Source organism: Aythya ferina (genome assembly GCF_964211825.1).
Source record: "Aythya ferina genome assembly, chromosome: 1".
In the NCBI taxonomy this organism is placed as follows: Eukaryota; Metazoa; Chordata; class Aves; order Anseriformes; family Anatidae; genus Aythya; species Aythya ferina.
This window is the reverse complement of record NC_140296.1, coordinates 127,642,483-127,661,283: the sequence shown is the minus strand read 5'-3', so window position 1 is coordinate 127,661,283 and position 18,801 is coordinate 127,642,483. Positions and strand designations below refer to the sequence as shown.

General features: G+C 41.0%; 1 protein-coding gene across 2 annotated transcripts in view; it reads left to right on the top strand.

Annotated features, from left to right (window-relative positions):
* Window positions 1-17,066, top strand: part of CCND2 (cyclin D2) — a 41,506-nt gene extending 24,440 nt beyond the window's left edge. The window contains exons 6-7 of one of the 2 annotated variants that reach the window (XR_014689342.1): window positions 12,177-12,558; window positions 13,035-17,066. Coding sequence is in view for 1 of the 2 variants with exons in the window: in XM_084508685.1 (XP_084364811.1) it covers window positions 12,177-12,332 (156 nt within the window). In the remaining variant the exon portion in view is untranslated. Of the gene's footprint in view, window positions 1-12,176 lie in introns of both variants that reach the window. The other variant, XM_084508685.1, reaches the window with a different exon arrangement.
* The last annotated feature ends 1,735 nt before the right edge of the window (window positions 17,067-18,801 follow it).

Sequence of the window (18,801 nt, the reverse complement as noted above, 5' to 3'; positions counted from 1 at the left end):
AAAAGTCTGTTCCCTGATGGGAACTGGTGTGTTCTGAGTGGTTTTGAAAATCCAAAGCATATTTAAGGGCCTGAGGTAGAAAGAAAAAGGAACCAAGCTTTTCTTAAAGTCTTGTCAAAACAGCTGGCTATGAGCCCTTGAAAATGTGGAGTCAGGCTGTTTTGAAGACTGGATCCATAATAAATTACATTTAAAATATCTCCACTTAAATGTGCTACATATGTTAGTGCTGGGATTTTTTTTTTCCAAGGTCTGAAAAGTTCCTTCATAAATATCCTTGCAAATTTTTGCACGGAAATGGCATTCAGAACCACCATACTCACTCAAGAATTCATTTTCTGTTGAGCTGCAGTATAAAATCATGGAAATCTATCTTGAATGGATAGCATTTGAACATTGTCCCTAAAGCACATACACTATTTATTCTCTCCTTTGTAGTGTTCAGGGCCTGTGGTTTTGGAACCAAGTAACAGGACTTGCTGTATCTTATCCTGCCTTATTTGTTGCAGACCACATTTTGTATGCAAGGAAACAACAGACAAAATAGCCTCCAAAGAAAGGAAGAATGAGATAGTTTCCTAAGTTGTCTTTGCCTGAGTTGGCAGCTGCTCTGGTTCATTCAGCTTTTTGTTCCCCAGTGAGTGCTGTGCGTGTGTAGTAACAATGGGGTGATGCAGTTACACTGTAGGCTAATAGCGGAGTTCCGTCAAATCCATTCATAAATGCAGAGGAGGGTGCAGTGCTGTGAGAGCCAGCCAGCGCGCAGAGGAAGTGAGGCCCCCGAATAATGAGCTCCACATCACAAACATAGCTGTCAGAGCTCAAGGGTTGGTGATAGACTGCGATCATCTGGTTGGAGCCTTGCCCCAACCTACGCTGCTGCAGATGTGTGACCTGCTCAAGTTGACAGGGGAAGCTGATAGCAGCCGGCAGATTCCTTTCCGTATATCCTCTGCTCTGATGCGGCTTTCTGTAAGGCAGGCAGGTTATTACAGCTTTCTCCAGAAATTCCATTTTTTTTAATAAGTGATCACAACATTTAGTGCAGCAGTGTAAAAACTAAATTCACAGCTCTCATCTGACAGTTGCAGAGTATTCTTCTGCATGTTGGAGAGAGATTATCAACTAGAAATCGCAAGTCACATTAAGCAAGGAGTATAAATTCAAGCATGGCATCTGCCCCTGGATCACCCTGCCAGTGTTTTGGCTTTACTCTCACTTTTTCCAGTTCTGAAAACATTGTTCTCTTCTGTTGCTATGAGAAATACCACAGGAGCAACAGGAAACCAGCAAACTGGCTGTTTAAGCAAACAGTGGAACTGAATCTAGAAAGTATACTGTTGAAAGTGCTGAAAAGACTGAAAAATTGCAGAGAAAAGTGTGCCATCTTTCAGATGCTTAATGCTAGCTATGCTATATATTACATTATTACAATAATGTAACAATAGTGAGTGAAGAAATTCTGGCATGGATATGAATTTTTTTTTCAAGTGAGATGTCCTCATTAGTCTGCATGAAATGCTCTTTGGAACAGCAAATTACTATTCTCTGTACTTTGTAGATGGAAAAACAGAGACATAGAAGCTTATCTGTAATTGATGCTATTTGTTACAGTAGCAAAAATAGGCACATTTAGGAGGGAAAATATGTCTGTTTTTAAACTGCATCCATTAGATGTGAGATCACTGAGATACAATAAATGTAGTAAATGGGCATAATATTCCTGCAGCTGCTTTTCAGGCTCTTGTTTGGGAGAATGTCAGAGAGCTAAAGGACAGTGTTCTGCAAACGAAGGCTCTAGTTTGGGAAGGAATCCCTGTTTATGTCAACAATGAAGCATGTGCTTTGGAGAAGTTTGAATTGAGGCCTAAATGTGAACCAGCAGAGGAATCCAGCCCTCTTTTGTATCTAGGAATACGGATGACATGTTTCATGCTGGAATTAATGTAAATCCCAACTTTTCAATGCATGTCTAACTGCTGCTTTCTTAAGTTATCCAAGCAATGATTTCATGACAAGCAAACAGTGTTGTCACTTAAAACATCTCCAGCATCCTTGCCATTTATCATACCAAGTCTTGCACCTAAAAACAGTCCTTTTCTGGTTTCCTTTTTGCAATTAGTTTTAAGAAAGAGGAAGAGATCTTTAAAGCAGTCATCAGGGGTGTTAACAGTTATTTGTGAAGTTGTTAAGTTGTTAATCTATATGTAGAAAGCTTTAACACAAAAAAAAAAAAAAAAAAAAAAAAGGCCAGAAGAATTTTGCAGTGTTCTCAGCTTTGGCAATTTCAGCACACAGCAAAGCATTCAGGGTTTGTATCCAGGCTTCTAAATCTTGTCAGGAGATGCAAGAGGATAAAGAAGTACCCGGTGCAGCTACAGCTCAGTATTTTGGATTATTTGTGTGCATATGTTACATATATATTTATATATAACAACAGCCCTACTGTTACTCTTCTGCTGTTGGTTTTAAGAGAGTAGGGCTGCTGTTCGGTTTTCTGAAGTCCTTGAGAAATGACGTGCGCCATGATTTAGTGTGATTGCCCTCAGCCTTGTCATTGCAAAGGATTTAATGAATCTCCCTTGCCATTGACCTAAGCTCGGCACAACTTGGACTGTAGTAGCAATGGCTGGCGTGTTGGTCACTGTCAATTGGAACTGTGTTTTCACTGGAGCTGCCAAGCTGTGCTTTTGACAGCTAGATGTCCATACTTCCCTGGTAGGAATCTGAGATAGGGTATCGCTTCTCCTCAGTCATTTCCCACTCGTCTATCAAAGCTATTTAACTGAATTGGGCTTCTGTTGGTGCTGGCCTTACTCTTGGACTTCTTGGTAAAGCTAAGATCTTGTCAAGAGTTAGGTAATATTTAAATTTAGCAGAATTAAAATGGAATGTTGTTAGAATAATAATTTTGCAGTCTGGGTTCTTCTTAAAATGATGTTGTAACACATCTTCTCTGTACATTGGTATTTCCATATGAATGCCATCTTGGATAAGCAAAACAGTGCAAGGTTCAAACGAGTTTATGCACACCCAAGTGTTTCCCAAAATTTCATTGATAAAACAATTAAACCAACATTAGGAGTCTTGCCAGGGTAAGGCTAAAACTGCAGTGCAAAAGGGAAATCTGAGAATCACAATATACAATATATTGTGTCTTAAAGCACTGTGGAAAAGACAGGAGATAAGTTCATCACCAGAGCTTACTTTTGCAAGGCATGCCTTCCTGCCTGCCGCAGTCAATGAAGAGCAAGTCTGAGAGAAACTCTGGTGTCTGCTGACACAGGGAGCTCAAGTCTTGGCAAAACTGGGTGTTACATGACCAGAATGAATCCAGGGATGCATTATCATTTCTCAGCCCTGCCTGGCTGCAAAATGAGTCTAGTGGTTTAAATATGTTTTAGAGTGGTCGTTATCATTGGAGTAAGTGCAGTGATAGACAACCACAGTTGCCTTACAGTCACAGAAGCTCTGGATTGATTCAACATGGAGAAAAGGTAGAAAAGATGTATGAATAAAATAAATTACCTTATTATGCTAATGGTCCACTATTGGCACTTGAAAGAGCGGTGTTTTCCTTTGTGGAGAAGGTGGTAGACTGCTACACTGAGGGATCTGGTGCAGAGACCACTATCATCCAAAAAGTACAATCTATCAACTTCAGTTTGGACATGGTGCCATGGACAGTTTGAAAATGTCTATATAATGTCTATGGCAGAAATCCAAGTTAAGGTACTAGAACAAGTACAAAGCCCTTCAAAGTCCCCTGTTCTTTCCCCCCCCCCCCCCCCTTATTAAAAAAAAGTATATATCAGTCTGGTCATGCTCTTGCAAGATGGAAAAGATGCCTTGCGCCTCTTTAACTCAGTGAAGTTAGATGGAATGGGTACCCCATGTGAACAGGTTGCTTGGGTCATGATGTCATGATTCTGGAGATTGGAGCAGTCAGGACTGAGAATCCCACTGATTATGAGTGTAAAGTGAGAGGGAGCCTGTTTGCTGGGTCAACTTGAGTGGGATTCCTCAATGACAGCTTGCTAATTGCAATCATTTTCGTAATAACATTATAAACATTAGTTTAAAACTGGAAGCTGGGGGGCAATTTAGGTCACATAAATTAATGATGTGTTGAAAAGTTCAAGAAAATGAATTGTGTATAATATTCTGCATGATCTTTCCTACTGCTTATGCTTTCTTTCAAGACTGTCATGCATGGAAATGGAAATTTTCAGTTATTCGTTTGAATAACTAGATCCTGCCATAGTGCTGATGACCCTTCCTTCCAATCATTTTCACTACTAGCGTTTCTATCAGAGCCATGAAGTTACTCTTCATCACACACAGGAAAGCATTTATGTTCTTTCAAATGCTTCTCAGGTGTGCTTGTAAAATCAGCTAGAGTTCAAAAATTCTCCACCCCACTCTACAAAAACAATAACAACAAATACAAAAAGCAAATACAAAAGTTAATTGCTTTTTTAGTTCTGCACATGCTGAAGTAAAAATAAAACTATGGAGTGGAAAGTACCTGAACTATTTTCATCATTAAAACTACTAGACCATAAAGAAGAATGAGGAAGTTGATCCATGTGACACACTTAAAAAACAAAAACAGTCCTACAGTATTCTGAAGGATTGGCCCAATCCCTATGTCGCAAAATCTAGGGCCATTACTTCTGTCATTATGCTGTCTTTCAAGGAAGATCTGCTGAAAATAGTGAATTTCATACTTTTTTTCTTTGATAGATTTTTAAAGTTTGAATTTTCTCTTATCAGTACTGTCTAGAGTTTGCAAAATGAAAGTCCTCTAGTAAAATGTGTACACGTGCAGCAAATTCACATGAAACTTCAAGGGGTTAATAACACTGTCTCATGGGAAGGCCCAGTTGTTTTCCAGGATAGTTTTTTTTTTTTTTTCCTTTTTTTGTATTGTATCACTTATCTTTGAATTGCCAGAAAGTTCCACTGAGGCAAGCAGAAGCAGTAGCCCCATCTATAAAATAAGCCACTTTCTATAACACGCTCCAGTAATTGGGTGATAAGATACTCATAATAAACCCATCTTTTCCTCTCACCTGTAACATTACCATCCATCAGGTATACTTCATGGTGGTTACAGCTAGTTGCACATTGAGGCTGTGGTTCAAGTGCAAAATGTGGTTTTAGGATTTGCTGTGTAAGAATTCAAGCAGTTTGCTCACATCATTGGCCATGTGTAAACTTTGTCTGCTAACTCCAGTTTATTAAAAAAAAAAAAACAAAAAACATTGACAGGTTTAGTTAGTAACTCATCTGACCAAAAGCATGTAGCTCAAATGTGTCCACGCCGCTCTGACCGTGTTGTGTCAGGTTTCATCTATTGTCCTGCAGATAGCACGTTGAAAAGACATCATGTGGTCTGAATACCTTGGCAGAAGTGGTCTTAGGAGCCTGTGCATGATGTTCACAGAATCATCGCGATTGGCAGATGAAATAGTACGCAGATCCAGGACTAATGGTTGCACAGCCACAGTCTCAGGTGGATGATTTGGTTGTATCTCAGTCATCAGTACTGAAGAATCTGGACTAAATCTACTGGTATGTTCCAGCTCATTTTGCTGCATGACTGAGATTCACTCATGAATCTGGTGTTGAGGTTTTTCTTCTTACTAGATTTTGATTGTAGATCTTGACAACCTGCAAAATAAGGTGACACCATTTTAAGTTAATGCTGGCCAGCCAATTTCGGCTTATGGATGGATGCTTTATAGGTGAGACTAAAAAGAATGTTTAACTCAGATTAATAAAAACAGAGTTCTAGCATGCAAATAGCAACCTTTATATCTATATAGATATAGATATATTTGGAAGCTATTTCACACTAAATGCAACATGCTGGTCATCTTTCCATAGTTTTCTTTGTTTTAAGGACTCCTGTGGTACATTATTTTATATTCAAAACATGAGTGTAGACCCGAGCTAACATGTGACAATAAATACATCAGTGGCTTGTGGATCCCTGTGTAAGGTAAAATTCATGTAAACTGTGGCAATTTCAGTCTGGACTGCTTTATTGGTTTTATGTACAAAATGAAGACATCAGAAATGGCCATTTTTTTGTATAAAATTACTAAGAGATTTTAGCTTCTTCATGAATTAAATGAAGCACTATGTTGACCATTACAAGTTTTTACAATTACAGTGTAAATTATCATGTGTAAGGAGCATATATATATATATATGTATATATAAACAGGCAAAGCAGGCTCCAAATGCTCAGGCCTTATGTTCCATGTGTCACCACCCTTCCTTCCCCAAGCCTGGCTGTAAGGAAATTGCCTCATTAAGCTCTCTAGTCAGTAGCTGCTTGTAAAAAATCTGGCTTATTTTCAAAAGGCTGTGTTATTTTGAAATTTTGCACCACTGTGCTTTAAGAGATTCTTATACAAAAAGAGCATTATGACTATAATCTGTTACAATAGTCTACAAATTGGTGGCTCTGCTCTTTTTTCCATTTACGGCTCTGATCCTGCTCAATTTGGCCATCAACTTAAATGGGAACAGGTTCTGGATCTCCTCCAGGGAGACTTGCTGCAGCTGGAAGTGGCAGCCCATGGGCTGTAACACTCCAGGACTCCCCCACCAAGGGGACTCGTCTGTACCAGCTGGGATCGGGTTTTGCTATCTCTGTGGCTGAACCTCTGCTTTCTGAGAAGGGTAGCTCCCAAACCAGGGTCACAGAGTGAGAATCACTATCAAGTGGAGCTGCACAAAACCATGTCTGATCATGTGCAAGGTGCCTTTGGCAAGTACGTTGCAGAAAAAAAAGCAGTGTAGGTAGGGGTGCTTCGCTGATCAGAGCAGAGCCGCTCTGAAAACATTGATTAGGTCTCTTGCATTTTCTCAGAATCTGTTCAGGAAATCTCAGCACCTGTTCCTACAAGCAAGAAGCAGTTTCTACAAGCAAGCGGCAGTTTCAGTCACACACACATAACTGCCTGCTAGTGTAACTGCATCAGCTTTGTACCCTTGAAATGACTTGCTGCTATTGCCATCTCACAAAGAAGTGAATGATTGCAATGGAGCTGAATCCCACCCAAGCTAATAGTGGGGGATTTTCTTTATCGGAGTTTCTGATAGCTTTTGGCAGTCAGGTATTTCGGAAGAAAGGACAAGGAATTTGTCCAACTCCCATCATTAAACAATCAGTTCCAGTACTAGGAAATCACTAAGTCCCCAATAATAAAAGAGCATTACCCAGCTATAAACAACATTTACCTGATTAAGTAAAAGTACACATTCTTACCTTAAAACAACTAGATAGATTTGCCAGCAGCAGGAAAGTGGAAACAGAGGGAAGCCTTTCTCCTTACCTTCTGTTAAAGTGACAGGAAAGGAAGAACCCTATGAGGTGAGGCATGCTAAAATCTTGCTTGTTTGTTATGAATCTTATTCATCACCAGAAAAATCCACTGTGCTCACATTTTATTGCATCTTCAAACACATTTGTCTTGTCCTCTCACTTCTGAGGCTTCCTGCTCAGCTCCAAGCAAGCTAGATATTAAAGCTTCCCTTCTCTCCAGGAGTGGGAGTCCAGCAGACTGCAGTTCCCTGCCTTCTGGTGGGAGCCAAGCACAGATGTGAGTGCGAGCAGAGACAGGCTGCCTAGTGTCCTGCCTGCCAGACAGCTTTGGGAGGTCGGATTTTAGGCGTACCCTCCTCAGTCCTACTCAGTCTGTAATTAAGCAGATTCATGAAACATGTGTTTGGTAACTGCGTGTTTTTTTGATTAACCTCCTGCTGAAACGGTTGCCACATGAGGAGTTTTGTAACGTGGAGTGCTGGGAAAGGCAGCAGGCGCTGGTGTGGGACAGAGACAGTGTACAGCGGGAACCCATACGGCAAGCCCAAATCCAGTCCACCCAGGGCTGGCACTGGAACAAGCTGATGTCCTGTCTGCAGAAAGTGGGAAGCAGTGATCAGGAGACTGCCAGTGTAGTGAAGGCACACAGAGACTAGCATTTTTTAATATAGCTTTCTAGCCTGGGTGCTGCTGTTTCTCTTGAGTTCTCATTTCCATAGTACCCTGAAACCCCCTGCATCTCTCTGAATTTACTTGGCATTTCAGGTGCTCCATGATTCTCAGTCCCACAGTTATCTACTGGGTGGCAATGACACTAATTATGCATTGGCTGTGGTAGGCAGTGGTTGTGCCCATGTGATACCTGTGATAACTCTTCCAGCTGCATCATTCTTGCCCAGAGCGTTGGGATGAACTGCAGGAGTAACAAAAATCAGGGCATGACCCTGAGCAAACTCTGCTCTCTCCAGAACAGGAGAGAGGCATAACTTCTGCCTTCTTCCAAAGCATAGACCTTCTCAATCTTAAGGTCTCCAAATGAAGTTCATCATACTTGCCAACATCTGTATTAGAGTAGCAAGACTTTTGAGACTTTGCTCCCAGCTTCCTTCTTGTGCTGTCCAGAGCTAAAATTAAGCAGGTGCTGTGAGAAGGGGGCTCCCATCTGCTTACAGAGGGAAACTGCACTTTCATTAACTGGCAGATGAAATTGCTGAGCCACAGTCCATCATATTTGAGAAGTCATGGCAGTCCAGTGAAGTTCCCACTGACTGGAAAAGGGGAACCATAAACCCCATTTTTAAAAAGGATAAAAAAGGAAGACCTGATGAATTACAGGCCAGTCAGTCTCACCTCTGTGCCTGGCAAGATCATGGAGCAGGACCTCTTGGAAACTATGCTAAGGCATATAGAAAATAAGGAGGTAATTGGTGACAGCCACCATGGTTTCACTAAGGGCAGATTGTGCCTGACAAATCTGGTGGCCTCCTACAATGTGGTTACAGCACCGGTGGAAGACCAGCTGAGATCAGCTACCTGGACTTGTGCAAAGCATTTGACACTGTCCCACAGGCATCCTTGTCTCTAAATTGGAGAGATGGGTTTGATGGATGGACCATGTGGTGGGTAAGGAATTGGATGGGTACTCACACTCAGAGAGTTGCAGTCAACGTCTCAGTGTCCAAATGGAGGTCAGTGATGAGTGGCATTCCACAGGGGTTAGAACTGGGACCAGCACTGCTTAACAGCTTGTTTGGTGACGTGGTATTGAGTGCACCCTCAGTAAGGTTGCCGATGACACCAAGCTGTGTGGCGCAGTCAACACACTGGAGGGCAGGGATGCTATCCAGAGGGACCTAACAGGCTTGAGAGGTGGGCCTGTGCAAACCTCATGAGGTTCAACAAAGCCAAGTACAAGATCCTACAGCTGATTTGGGGAGATCCCAAGCACAAATACAGGCTGGATACAGAATGGATTGAGAGCAGCTCTGAGGAGAAGGACCTGAGGTGATGGTTGACAGGAAGCTCAGCATGAGCTGGAAAGGTAAGCTGGCAGCCCAGAAAGCCAATCGTATCCTGGGCTGCATCAGAAGAAGTGTAGCTGGCAGGCTGAGGGAGGTGATTCTCCCCTCTGCACTGCTCTTATGATACCCCACCTGGAGAACTGCGTTCAGCTCTGGGGCCCCCAGCACAAGAAGGACGTGGACCTATTAGAGTGAGTCCAGTTATTGTGGAGTTTTGTTTGTTTGTTTGTTTGTTTTTGCTTTTTTTTGGGGGGGGGGGGGGGGGGGGCATAGATACAGTACAGCTGCAAACCAGTGAATTTGACTACTAGTCAAGTTTTTCTTGAGCAGCCTTATAGTTCCCTGCTTTCAAACCCAAAGACAAGGGTGGGGAAGACACAGTCTGCCCCCACGCATACACTGTGGTAGCAGAATTTTTTAGTATCATTATGCTGTTTCACCATGGTGTTACTCACTGTGATAATTCTTGCTGAGGGAACAAATTTTGGGGTCTGACTGCACACAGGTAATTCAGATACTTACATTTCAATGACATCTCTTTCTAGTTGGGCAGTGTTGGTTTTAGCTCATGTGATCCGCATCATTGAATAATTCTGTCTTTAATACAGCCAGCGTCCCATCCAACCCCTTTTTCCTGTTCAGTTTGCAAAAGCCATCTTTCACAGCCTGTCTTTGGCAGATGCATCTTCAGACAAAGGTTGTGATACTCCATTATAGAATGGCTTCATGACAAAGAGAGGACATGACTTTACAGCTAGCAATTGCTGACCAGTAGGCAAGAAAATGGGTGTTTATGACACCCATTTACACCAGAGCTAATTGCGTGCACTATGAATGTGAATATCAGAGGAACAGATACTCTGCATTTGACATGTTTTCCCAGTCTGACCAGGATGACAAATTGAACCTATGTACATGAATATTTCAAACGCTCCTTGAATAACCTGATACTGTGTGGAGAAAGTGAGTGCTGTTGCTTGTCAGAGCCCTGCTCCCCAGAGATGCACTCATGCTCTGTATTCAGTTCCTGGGCTGACACAAGTGCCTGTGTGACCTGTGGAGGTCAATGCCTATCTGTTTTTCAGCATCCCTTGCTAAAAATAGCAACGTCTCTGGTCAGAATACTTAGAAAATCCATACTAGCCAAAACTGCATTTCTCTACTGCATGAAGTCTTCGGGAGAGACCCAGTTCTTAACGTGTCAGAGCTCTATCACATTCACATAAGGCTTCAGTGAGTTCATAGTATTGGTACCTTTTTGAGTATTTTAGAAGGACTCTGCAAGACTGCTTTCTGAAAAAAAACGCCTTTATAGTAGCACCACCTGCCCACATATGCAGTGTGGTGTTGATATTCAATCCCAGCATGCTACACATAAGTAGCATTGTGTTCATACAGTTATGGCTTTAGTTTTATTTTTTAGTTTCTGCTAAAACTAGGAGGTTGTCAATCTTTTCTAAAATTTCTCTCTCTTTTTTTCACCCCCAGCAACCCCAATATTTGGCCTTCCAACATACTATCAATGTGGAACATCCTGTAATACTTCAACAGTCTTGTTCTTTGTCATTGTGTCTGGTATTAGTGTGGTGAATTCTTCCCATTTCTTTATTCATATCTCGGTGAATGTTGCAGGACTGATAATGTACAAGGCTCCCAGATCTGTGTTGTTGTACTATATCCTTTTTTCCCCAAGTGTTGTGTGCTGTAATTTGGAATGTAGTCATACCTGAGGCTTGGTTATGCACTTCTAACTTGCATCTTTTTATTGTATCTGTCTTTGCTTCAATGTCTTCTGTGAATGATTACCAATGACTATTCCTAAGGATGTTAAAGTAGCCCAATTCCAAGAGTAAAGGTATGGGAGGGTACACTATACCTCGTCCTCCTGTGATGCTGAAATCACCTTTTTTCTCTGGAATGTGTTCAGAGGATAATAATGCTGGCGAATTTGTGGATATATGTTTGGGGCTGGATTGTTAGTTCCCTCACCATGAACAAAGCCTTATTTCCCTTCAGAGTGCCCAGTTACTGTGCAGTGTGATTTGCTCTTGGATTAATGTTCAATTGCCTTTTTCAGAGACTTAGCACAGAGATGGTTCTTTCTTGCTTCTTCAACAAAGACTCTTTAAAGGAAAATAGCGAAATGGCATGAGTTGATGACCTGTGCTGCGCCATGTTGGGATATATTTGGAAGCAGTACAATTTAACTCTGTGATGTTTCTGTTATTCTGGACCTTTTCTTCATGCTTAAATTTTCACAGATACACAGACCTTTCTTTTGCTTTTGGCTTCGGATACATGACTGATACAGACACTGTGACAAGGAACTGCACTTTTGGGGGGACCTCAAAACTCCTGCTTGACTTTAATGTGTTAAACTTGCTTGATGGTAGAAGTGATGTGCCTCTGTCTGCATTACATTTGTATAGTGCATGTGGTTATTTCAGAAGAAAAACACTTTTCTTTTTCAGTGAAGACCCAGCCAAGTCATTTAACCTTGCATAGAAGAAAGCACAAATTCATTTACCCTGCCCTTTGTTTTTCACAAGAGTGCTGAGGAGTGCTTTGAGTTCTTGCTCAAGACAGCACAAATGAGCAAGGACAGGTAAAATATTTAAATTTTGAAATTATAATAAGTGTGGAATTATTATTTAACCCAAGAGTTTGTAAACACTGATCATTTTTGAGAATTCAGGGTTATTTTCTGTCACAGCGGATGTTCCTTAGCAAGACCCATTTGCTGATTTTCAAACTTTTACTAGCTCAGTAAGAAAAAAAGTAACTAACAGATCAATTTGCTTTTTATCCTTTAGGACTGCCTTAAAGCTTGTCAAGAACAGATTGAGTCGGTGCTAGTAAGCAACCTTAGGCAAGTCCGGCAGCAGCAACAGCAAAGCAATCCTTCTAAGACGGTGGATGAACTGGACCAGGCCAGCACTCCCACAGATGTGAGAGATATCAACCTGTGAGGACATCAGCACAGAAAGTCATGCTTGCTCCCCCAGCCCTTTTATTTTTGTTATTATTTTTAGAGTGAAATCTTTTTTTTTTTTTTTTTTTTAATCTGCTCCCGTATAGAACGTATTTAAAGTTCTTTTAGGTAAAAAAAAAAATACAAAAACTGAATAATGAAAAAAAAACCACAACATTTGGCGCCCATGACGTTCTACAGAAGGGAATCCCACAATATATTTGGTAATTGCTATTTGATTATGTATAAGTGATATTAAATGCTTATAAAAGCATACAAGTAGCTAGATAAATGTAAGCCTGCATTTGTGGGAAGAACGTAGAGTATACTTGTCTGTGTATTATGACCTAGTGCATACACCCCTTTTTTAGATTTAAGAAAGGAATTGTGTGTGCGATTTTATGGCTTGACTAGATTGCAAAGCAATAGAAGAAGGGGCTAGGGCAAAGTGGGAAAAGGTCCCTGAAGCAATTGAACCATTTTGAATGCAGAAGAGATTTGCTGATCTGTCACCTCTGTTATTAGTCAGAAGTGTTTGTTGGATCTCTGTATGTTAGTTTTGTTTACTCTTGCTGTCTGTGGTAGCTGCTACCTAAGAAAGAAGATGCTTTATTTTGCCAGCCGGAAGAGCAGGTGTTTTTTTGTTTTGTTTTGTTTTAAATTCCCCTCTCCCGTCTGACTTTTTCTACTTTTCCTTCAGAAATGGTTCATTCTAAACACAGCAGCATCTTTGGCATAATGGCAATCCTCTTTACCCAACTGTGGGCCAAGCCAAAGTTATCGAGTGCTCACGTTAGATGGGGGAAATGAACCGATTAATTTCGACCAGTCGGCTAATCAGACCACCTCCGACCTTTGGATTGCAAGATGCAGTGGATCATCTGTCAAAAGCATTATATTCCTTTACAGTGCTAATGCTTCACATCAATGTTAACTTTTGGCAGCTCCTTAGCTTGGTGTAAAGACAATTAAATGATGCTCTGTCCATCTTCCTTTTTAACATATCCTCACTGTGTTAAAGAAGATGAGGTTTGGTATGATCCCTCTTCTGTCTACACAGCTTCCCCCACCGCCCCATCACACCTTTTCAGCATTTCAATAACTTTATTGATCCACAGTGAGCGTTATTATAAACCATTTCATTCGAAAAGCACTTTGAAAATTGTTCCTAAGGGATTAAATGAAATGGTTTATGACGATTTTGCCAAGGAAAAAAAAAAAAGGAAGAAAAAAAAAAGAAAAAAAAAAAAAGAAAAAGTCACAAAAGCAAAGCATTATAGCTTTTTATAGTCAATATTTTCCAGTATCTGGTGTACTTTGTTAGTTGTGGTGTTGCTGGAAATACCAACACCTGCTTCAGATGACATTCCTGTCATGACATTCCGGATAAAAGCCTGACGATTTGTATTGTTCAGTGTCACAGAAGGATCTTAATACCACCTGCATGCTTATCCATGGACAATGAAAGAAAATTGCTGGTGCACAAGACACAAGTGGTAAACATCAAGGTGTGTGACTTGGAGTTTTATTACAAAGGTGTATTCAGTGTACTTGAATTTATTTTTCTGCTCCATCTATAAAGAAGAGGCATTTAGATGGCAAAGGAGTTGGAGCAAATTTTTTTTTTTTTTTGCACAATTGTATTAACAGTTTGCAAATATACAGAATGAAGCTGTTGGTTGAAATGTTAAATGTTTGCATTTTCAGACAAAAATCCAGAACGAACATGCTACTTCGAAGAATATTATATGAATGGACTCAGCTGTATTTGGCTAGATGAGGGTAGAAAATGGAGTAAGATTCTAAGGTTTTGTTGGTTTTTTGTTGTTTTTTTTTTTTTTTTTTTTTTTTTTTTGCGCTGCTAAGAAGCTATGATTTGTTTCATTCTTATTCACATTAACAGTACTTAGCTGTATTGTTTCACTGAGTGTGCTGCTATTTTATAAACATTTTTATAATATATTATTTTACTGCTTAAATTTCAAATCCTGAAGTAGATGGTTAAGTGGAGATATGATGAGTTCTTTGATTTACTGGAAATGCCCTGTACAGGTTTTTTTTTTTTTTTTCCTAATAGCGTGTTCATGATTTTTTTTTTTATTTTATTTTATTTTCCTTTTATTTTCTTTCTTTCCTTCTTTTTTTTTTCCTTCCTGATCACATTCTGCAAAGATGGTATACTTACCTCAGGTTTACTGGACAAGACAAAAATGGTTCCCATTTTCACAATACCTCACAACGTGACAGTTACTTTCTCCCCGCCGGGAGCCTCAGCGGAGCGGTCGGTGCAAGCGGCAGCTCTTGGGGCCTGCACTTTGGCCAGCGGAGCATGGTCGCGCCGGCTGCGTCGGGGAGAAATTGCAGCAAGCAGGGGCATTGGCTCCCTTTTGGTCTTAGGTGTCCTTTTCATAGTGGAAAAAATGCATTGGTCCAAGCGCCTGTCCAGGAGCATGCCCTGTGCCTCCAGGCCCTAATCCTGGACACATGGATGACATGCCTGTAGTGGCTGTGCACCTCCCTCCCAGCGCCCCTCCAAGCTGTCATTGCAGCATGGTGGCCCAGCCCCTGGTGGTGTCTGCACAAGACAGGGTCCAGCACGGTGCTGCCCAGCCCCTGCAGGTTGTTAGGTGGGCAGCAGGGCAGCCACCGGGGTGGATGCTCTCAGAATCCTGCTGTTCAAAATGGCCATTGCCTTGTGGAGGACCAGGCCCAGCTGCACCACTGCGCCCCAGTGGCCAGGTGCCAGCCCTCTGCCTGTCCCCTCAGAGCTCTTGGCTGTACTGCCCTGCAGCTCTTGGGTGCACTGCAGCACGCTGTGTGGAGCAGAAGTCTCCCCCTTGTTAGGTGACAGTAACTGATGGTAACTGCTCTTAGCGAAGCGCGAGGGCCGAAGTGCTCTTCCCACTGGTGGCTTCAGGGGCTGCAACAGCTTTGGGGGCAAGAGTGGTACCCTGCAGTTCGCTAGAGCAGGTTTCAAAAGGGACAAGCAGCAGTGTTGCTGGAAAATGGTAGGTGGATGGCTTTGTTCTGACAGTGGTGGCTTTTCACACTGAGAACATGTGAAATTCAGCAACTACATCACTCTTAGGTGATAGTTTTGTGGAAGCACCATGATAAGCAAGATTTCAGAACTATGTGCAGCGCACATATGAGGTAATGTTCCCTGACAGATCAGGTAATTCCTAGACAGTGTTTGCATGCACGAGTTCTTGCGCTAATCAATGTTGTTTCTTGGGGAAGTGCACCAGAGGAGTCTGTGAATCCTGAGAGAAATGCTACATACACATGCTTGGTGTTAGCAGAGCTGCATGTAGAAAGTGTGAGCACTGCATGCATCGCACTCAGGTGCTTTGCTCCCCTTTGTTCTGCCAGTCAGCGTGGCTGAGTATAGGCAGGAGTAGTAGCTATGGTTCCTGCCCCTACCCTTGAAAATTATGGAAAGTTTTGTGGCATCTTTAAGACAGCCATCAGAACATTGGCTTCTTGGCCTGATGAAAACACAGGCAAGTCAGTGGACTGAAGTTTAGCGTTTTGCCCCATTGGGGTTTATGTGGTTGCAGGGGGGTGATAGCCCACCCCATGCCCTGCGGTGTCCTTGTCCCCTGTGGGGCTCCCCACCAAGGCTTCTCTTTGCTGTGTAACCTCTTATGTGGGTCCGTGTCCACTCACAGTTTCATAGGTTTCACTGGAAATCAGTGTAAGTGTTAACGTCCACTCACCTCACCATGGCGCAAGAAGTGGGCACGGGAGTTGGGTTGGAAGTGGCGGCACCAAGTGGCAGCCCCTCATGTGGCAGGGAGACCCACAAGCTCACCACGAGTGCTGGGAGTGTTGTCCTCTGCAGTGATGTTCTTAAAAATTATGTGACATACTTGAACATGAACATTTTCACAGCACCACCCAAACAAAAATACTGCATAGTACCCCTTTTAACAGATGTTAATACACTGTTATTGCAAATGAGGTGTAAGATTTCTCCCCTGAATTGCAGATATAAAAACTTCCTATGGATCAGAAATATATATATATATTATATATATATATATATATTCTGATTATACTTTAAAAGTGCTAAATGACTGGCACAACTGCTAAAACCATTTATGTCAGCTTTCTATTGATGGTACCTTGATCTTCCCCTCCAACCCATTACTGTAGTGTAGGAGCACCTTGTAATTGGTTTATTTGTACAACATGCTTGTGGAAGAGAAAAATACTGAGTCCCATTTTGATGTCAGTGATTTATGCTTGAGTAATTGGACATCCCTGTACTCAGCAAACCACCTGGCCACTGGATTTTTTCCACTATGTTTATTACCATGTTCTCATGTACCTCAGAAATCACTCTCAGTTGCACAGTTCCTGTTCTCAAACTTTTTTTTTTTTTTTTTTTTTTTGCTTTAACGAGTGTGATGCCATATCAAGTCAGCTATTCTCTCACAATGTGCTCTTTAAGAGGTGTGGATGTTTATATGGTCAGGGGATGCTAGAAAGTGTGGTAGTAGACATGATCAATGTAAACAAAAGTATTTAGAAAGTATGTGAGATTGTTTTTGATGGATAAGACTCTGATACAGTGTAGTCTTGATTACCTTTTAAAAGGTCTTCTCTGTTCAGTGTTGTCATTTTTATTAATAACCCGTTGTTTTGACTAGTTTAAAGATGGTTTTAAGAAAAGTGTTTTGGCAGGATTAGGTATGCTGTATGGACAATAAACTCACCTTGACCTAAATTTACCTGTCTTGTTTTTATTCATTCATTCATTCATTGTGCAAAAGATGATGTGATTTTGGAGCTTTTTATCTGGATAGATCATGTTAGCAGGCATATAAAATGGGAACTGTTTAATGTTGCAGTCACAGAAGTTTTCCTCTAAAAAAAAAAAAGCATTATATGATTGCCTACTGTTCAAGGCAAATTATATGATTGCCTACTGTTCAAGGCAAATTCTGGCTGTTTCTTCCATGAAAAGGTCCAGGTGGATTTAAGGAGAAAAAAGTCCTAAAGATGGTAAATTGCTAGATTAAAACATTTTGTGGAAATTAAGTTGAGGTTGTGGAAGAGTGTTTGTAAGTACATGGAGTGCACATTTTTGCAACTAATTTAAATCTTATTTAAACATCCAGTTATTTGATGTATTTTAAAGGCTACTGCAACATTCTGTAGTTTTTTCTTGTTTTTTTTTTTTTTTTTTTTTTTTTTTTTTTTTTTGTATAAGCTTTGGGTAAAAAACGTGGGAAAGAGTTTTTTTTGTGGTGAAACCAGTGGGAAGAAACAAGCCTCCATAAACTAAGTCTTCTTTAGCCTTTAACCAGGTGGCAAGACAAACCCTCTCTGTCTCTCCCATTTTCATCACAGCTCATGCTGGTGAGGTCAACCTTACTGTAGGTTGACCAACTTAATGCGTAACATGTTTGGCCTAACCTAAGTCTCTCTTGCTCCACAACACTGTAAACAGGCACTGCCAAGACTCCCCAGTCTCTGTTGTAGGTGAAATTCTCCACTGCCATCAAGTAGTAGTGTGCTCCTTTCTAATGAATTTCAGGCTTTTGGGTGCCCTTCAGGAGAGCAAAGAGGCACTGAAGAATGAAGAAGTATTTGGGCAGACACTGGAGAAAAAGTAACACCATCATGAAATGAATAATGCTACAGACAAAAATAGAGAAGTGAAATGAAAGAAAAGTGAAGAGGAAAATGAAAGCAAGATGTATTGAACCGGGAGAAGGAGAATACTCAGAGGGAAAACACATGTTGCTAAAATGAAGAAACGTATGACATATATATATGGGGGGAAGGGGGTCATATGTTTCTTCAGATATATATATTCATATATATAAACAAATAGAAGAAAAAATCATGGATGGGATAGGAAATATGATGGAAAGTGTGAGGTATGAGTCAGGAGATAGAGCTCCTTCTAGTCATAATCACACAAATGAGAGCTGTGGTTTACAGCAAGGTCTTTTAAATCTTCCCTGGAAATTGACCTGTGAGTCACAGGTTATCTGCACCAAAGATTTTAACGCATAATGAGTCCTTGTGTCCCTCTGGTACCACCAACAATTGACCAACAATCTGTAGCATTTCTTGGGCCTAACTAAGGGCCAAAGAACTTGAACATGTGAGAGTTGTTCTTACACCTTCCATTTGTGTTTTGAAGCTCAAAGAGCCTGTCGTAATTACAGGTCTTGTCAGATTAATTTTTTTTTCTCTCTGTAGTGTCAACAGTAGTCCCCCTGAAACTTAAGGGATGTGCTGTGCAGCTTTGTGTTTTAGAGGTCTTACTAAAATTAGATTTAGCAAAGAAGAGATTTTCTGTTGTAGATTAAATAAATGTATGTTTTCAAAATTAGTGGATGTAGTGTGCAGAAGCTAAACTGAAAATAATTGGAAAAAAGCCTGTTCCCGTTCTTTAAAGAAAGCGGTCTGAATGCTGAGAAGCCACATACAATAGGGTTAAGTTCCAT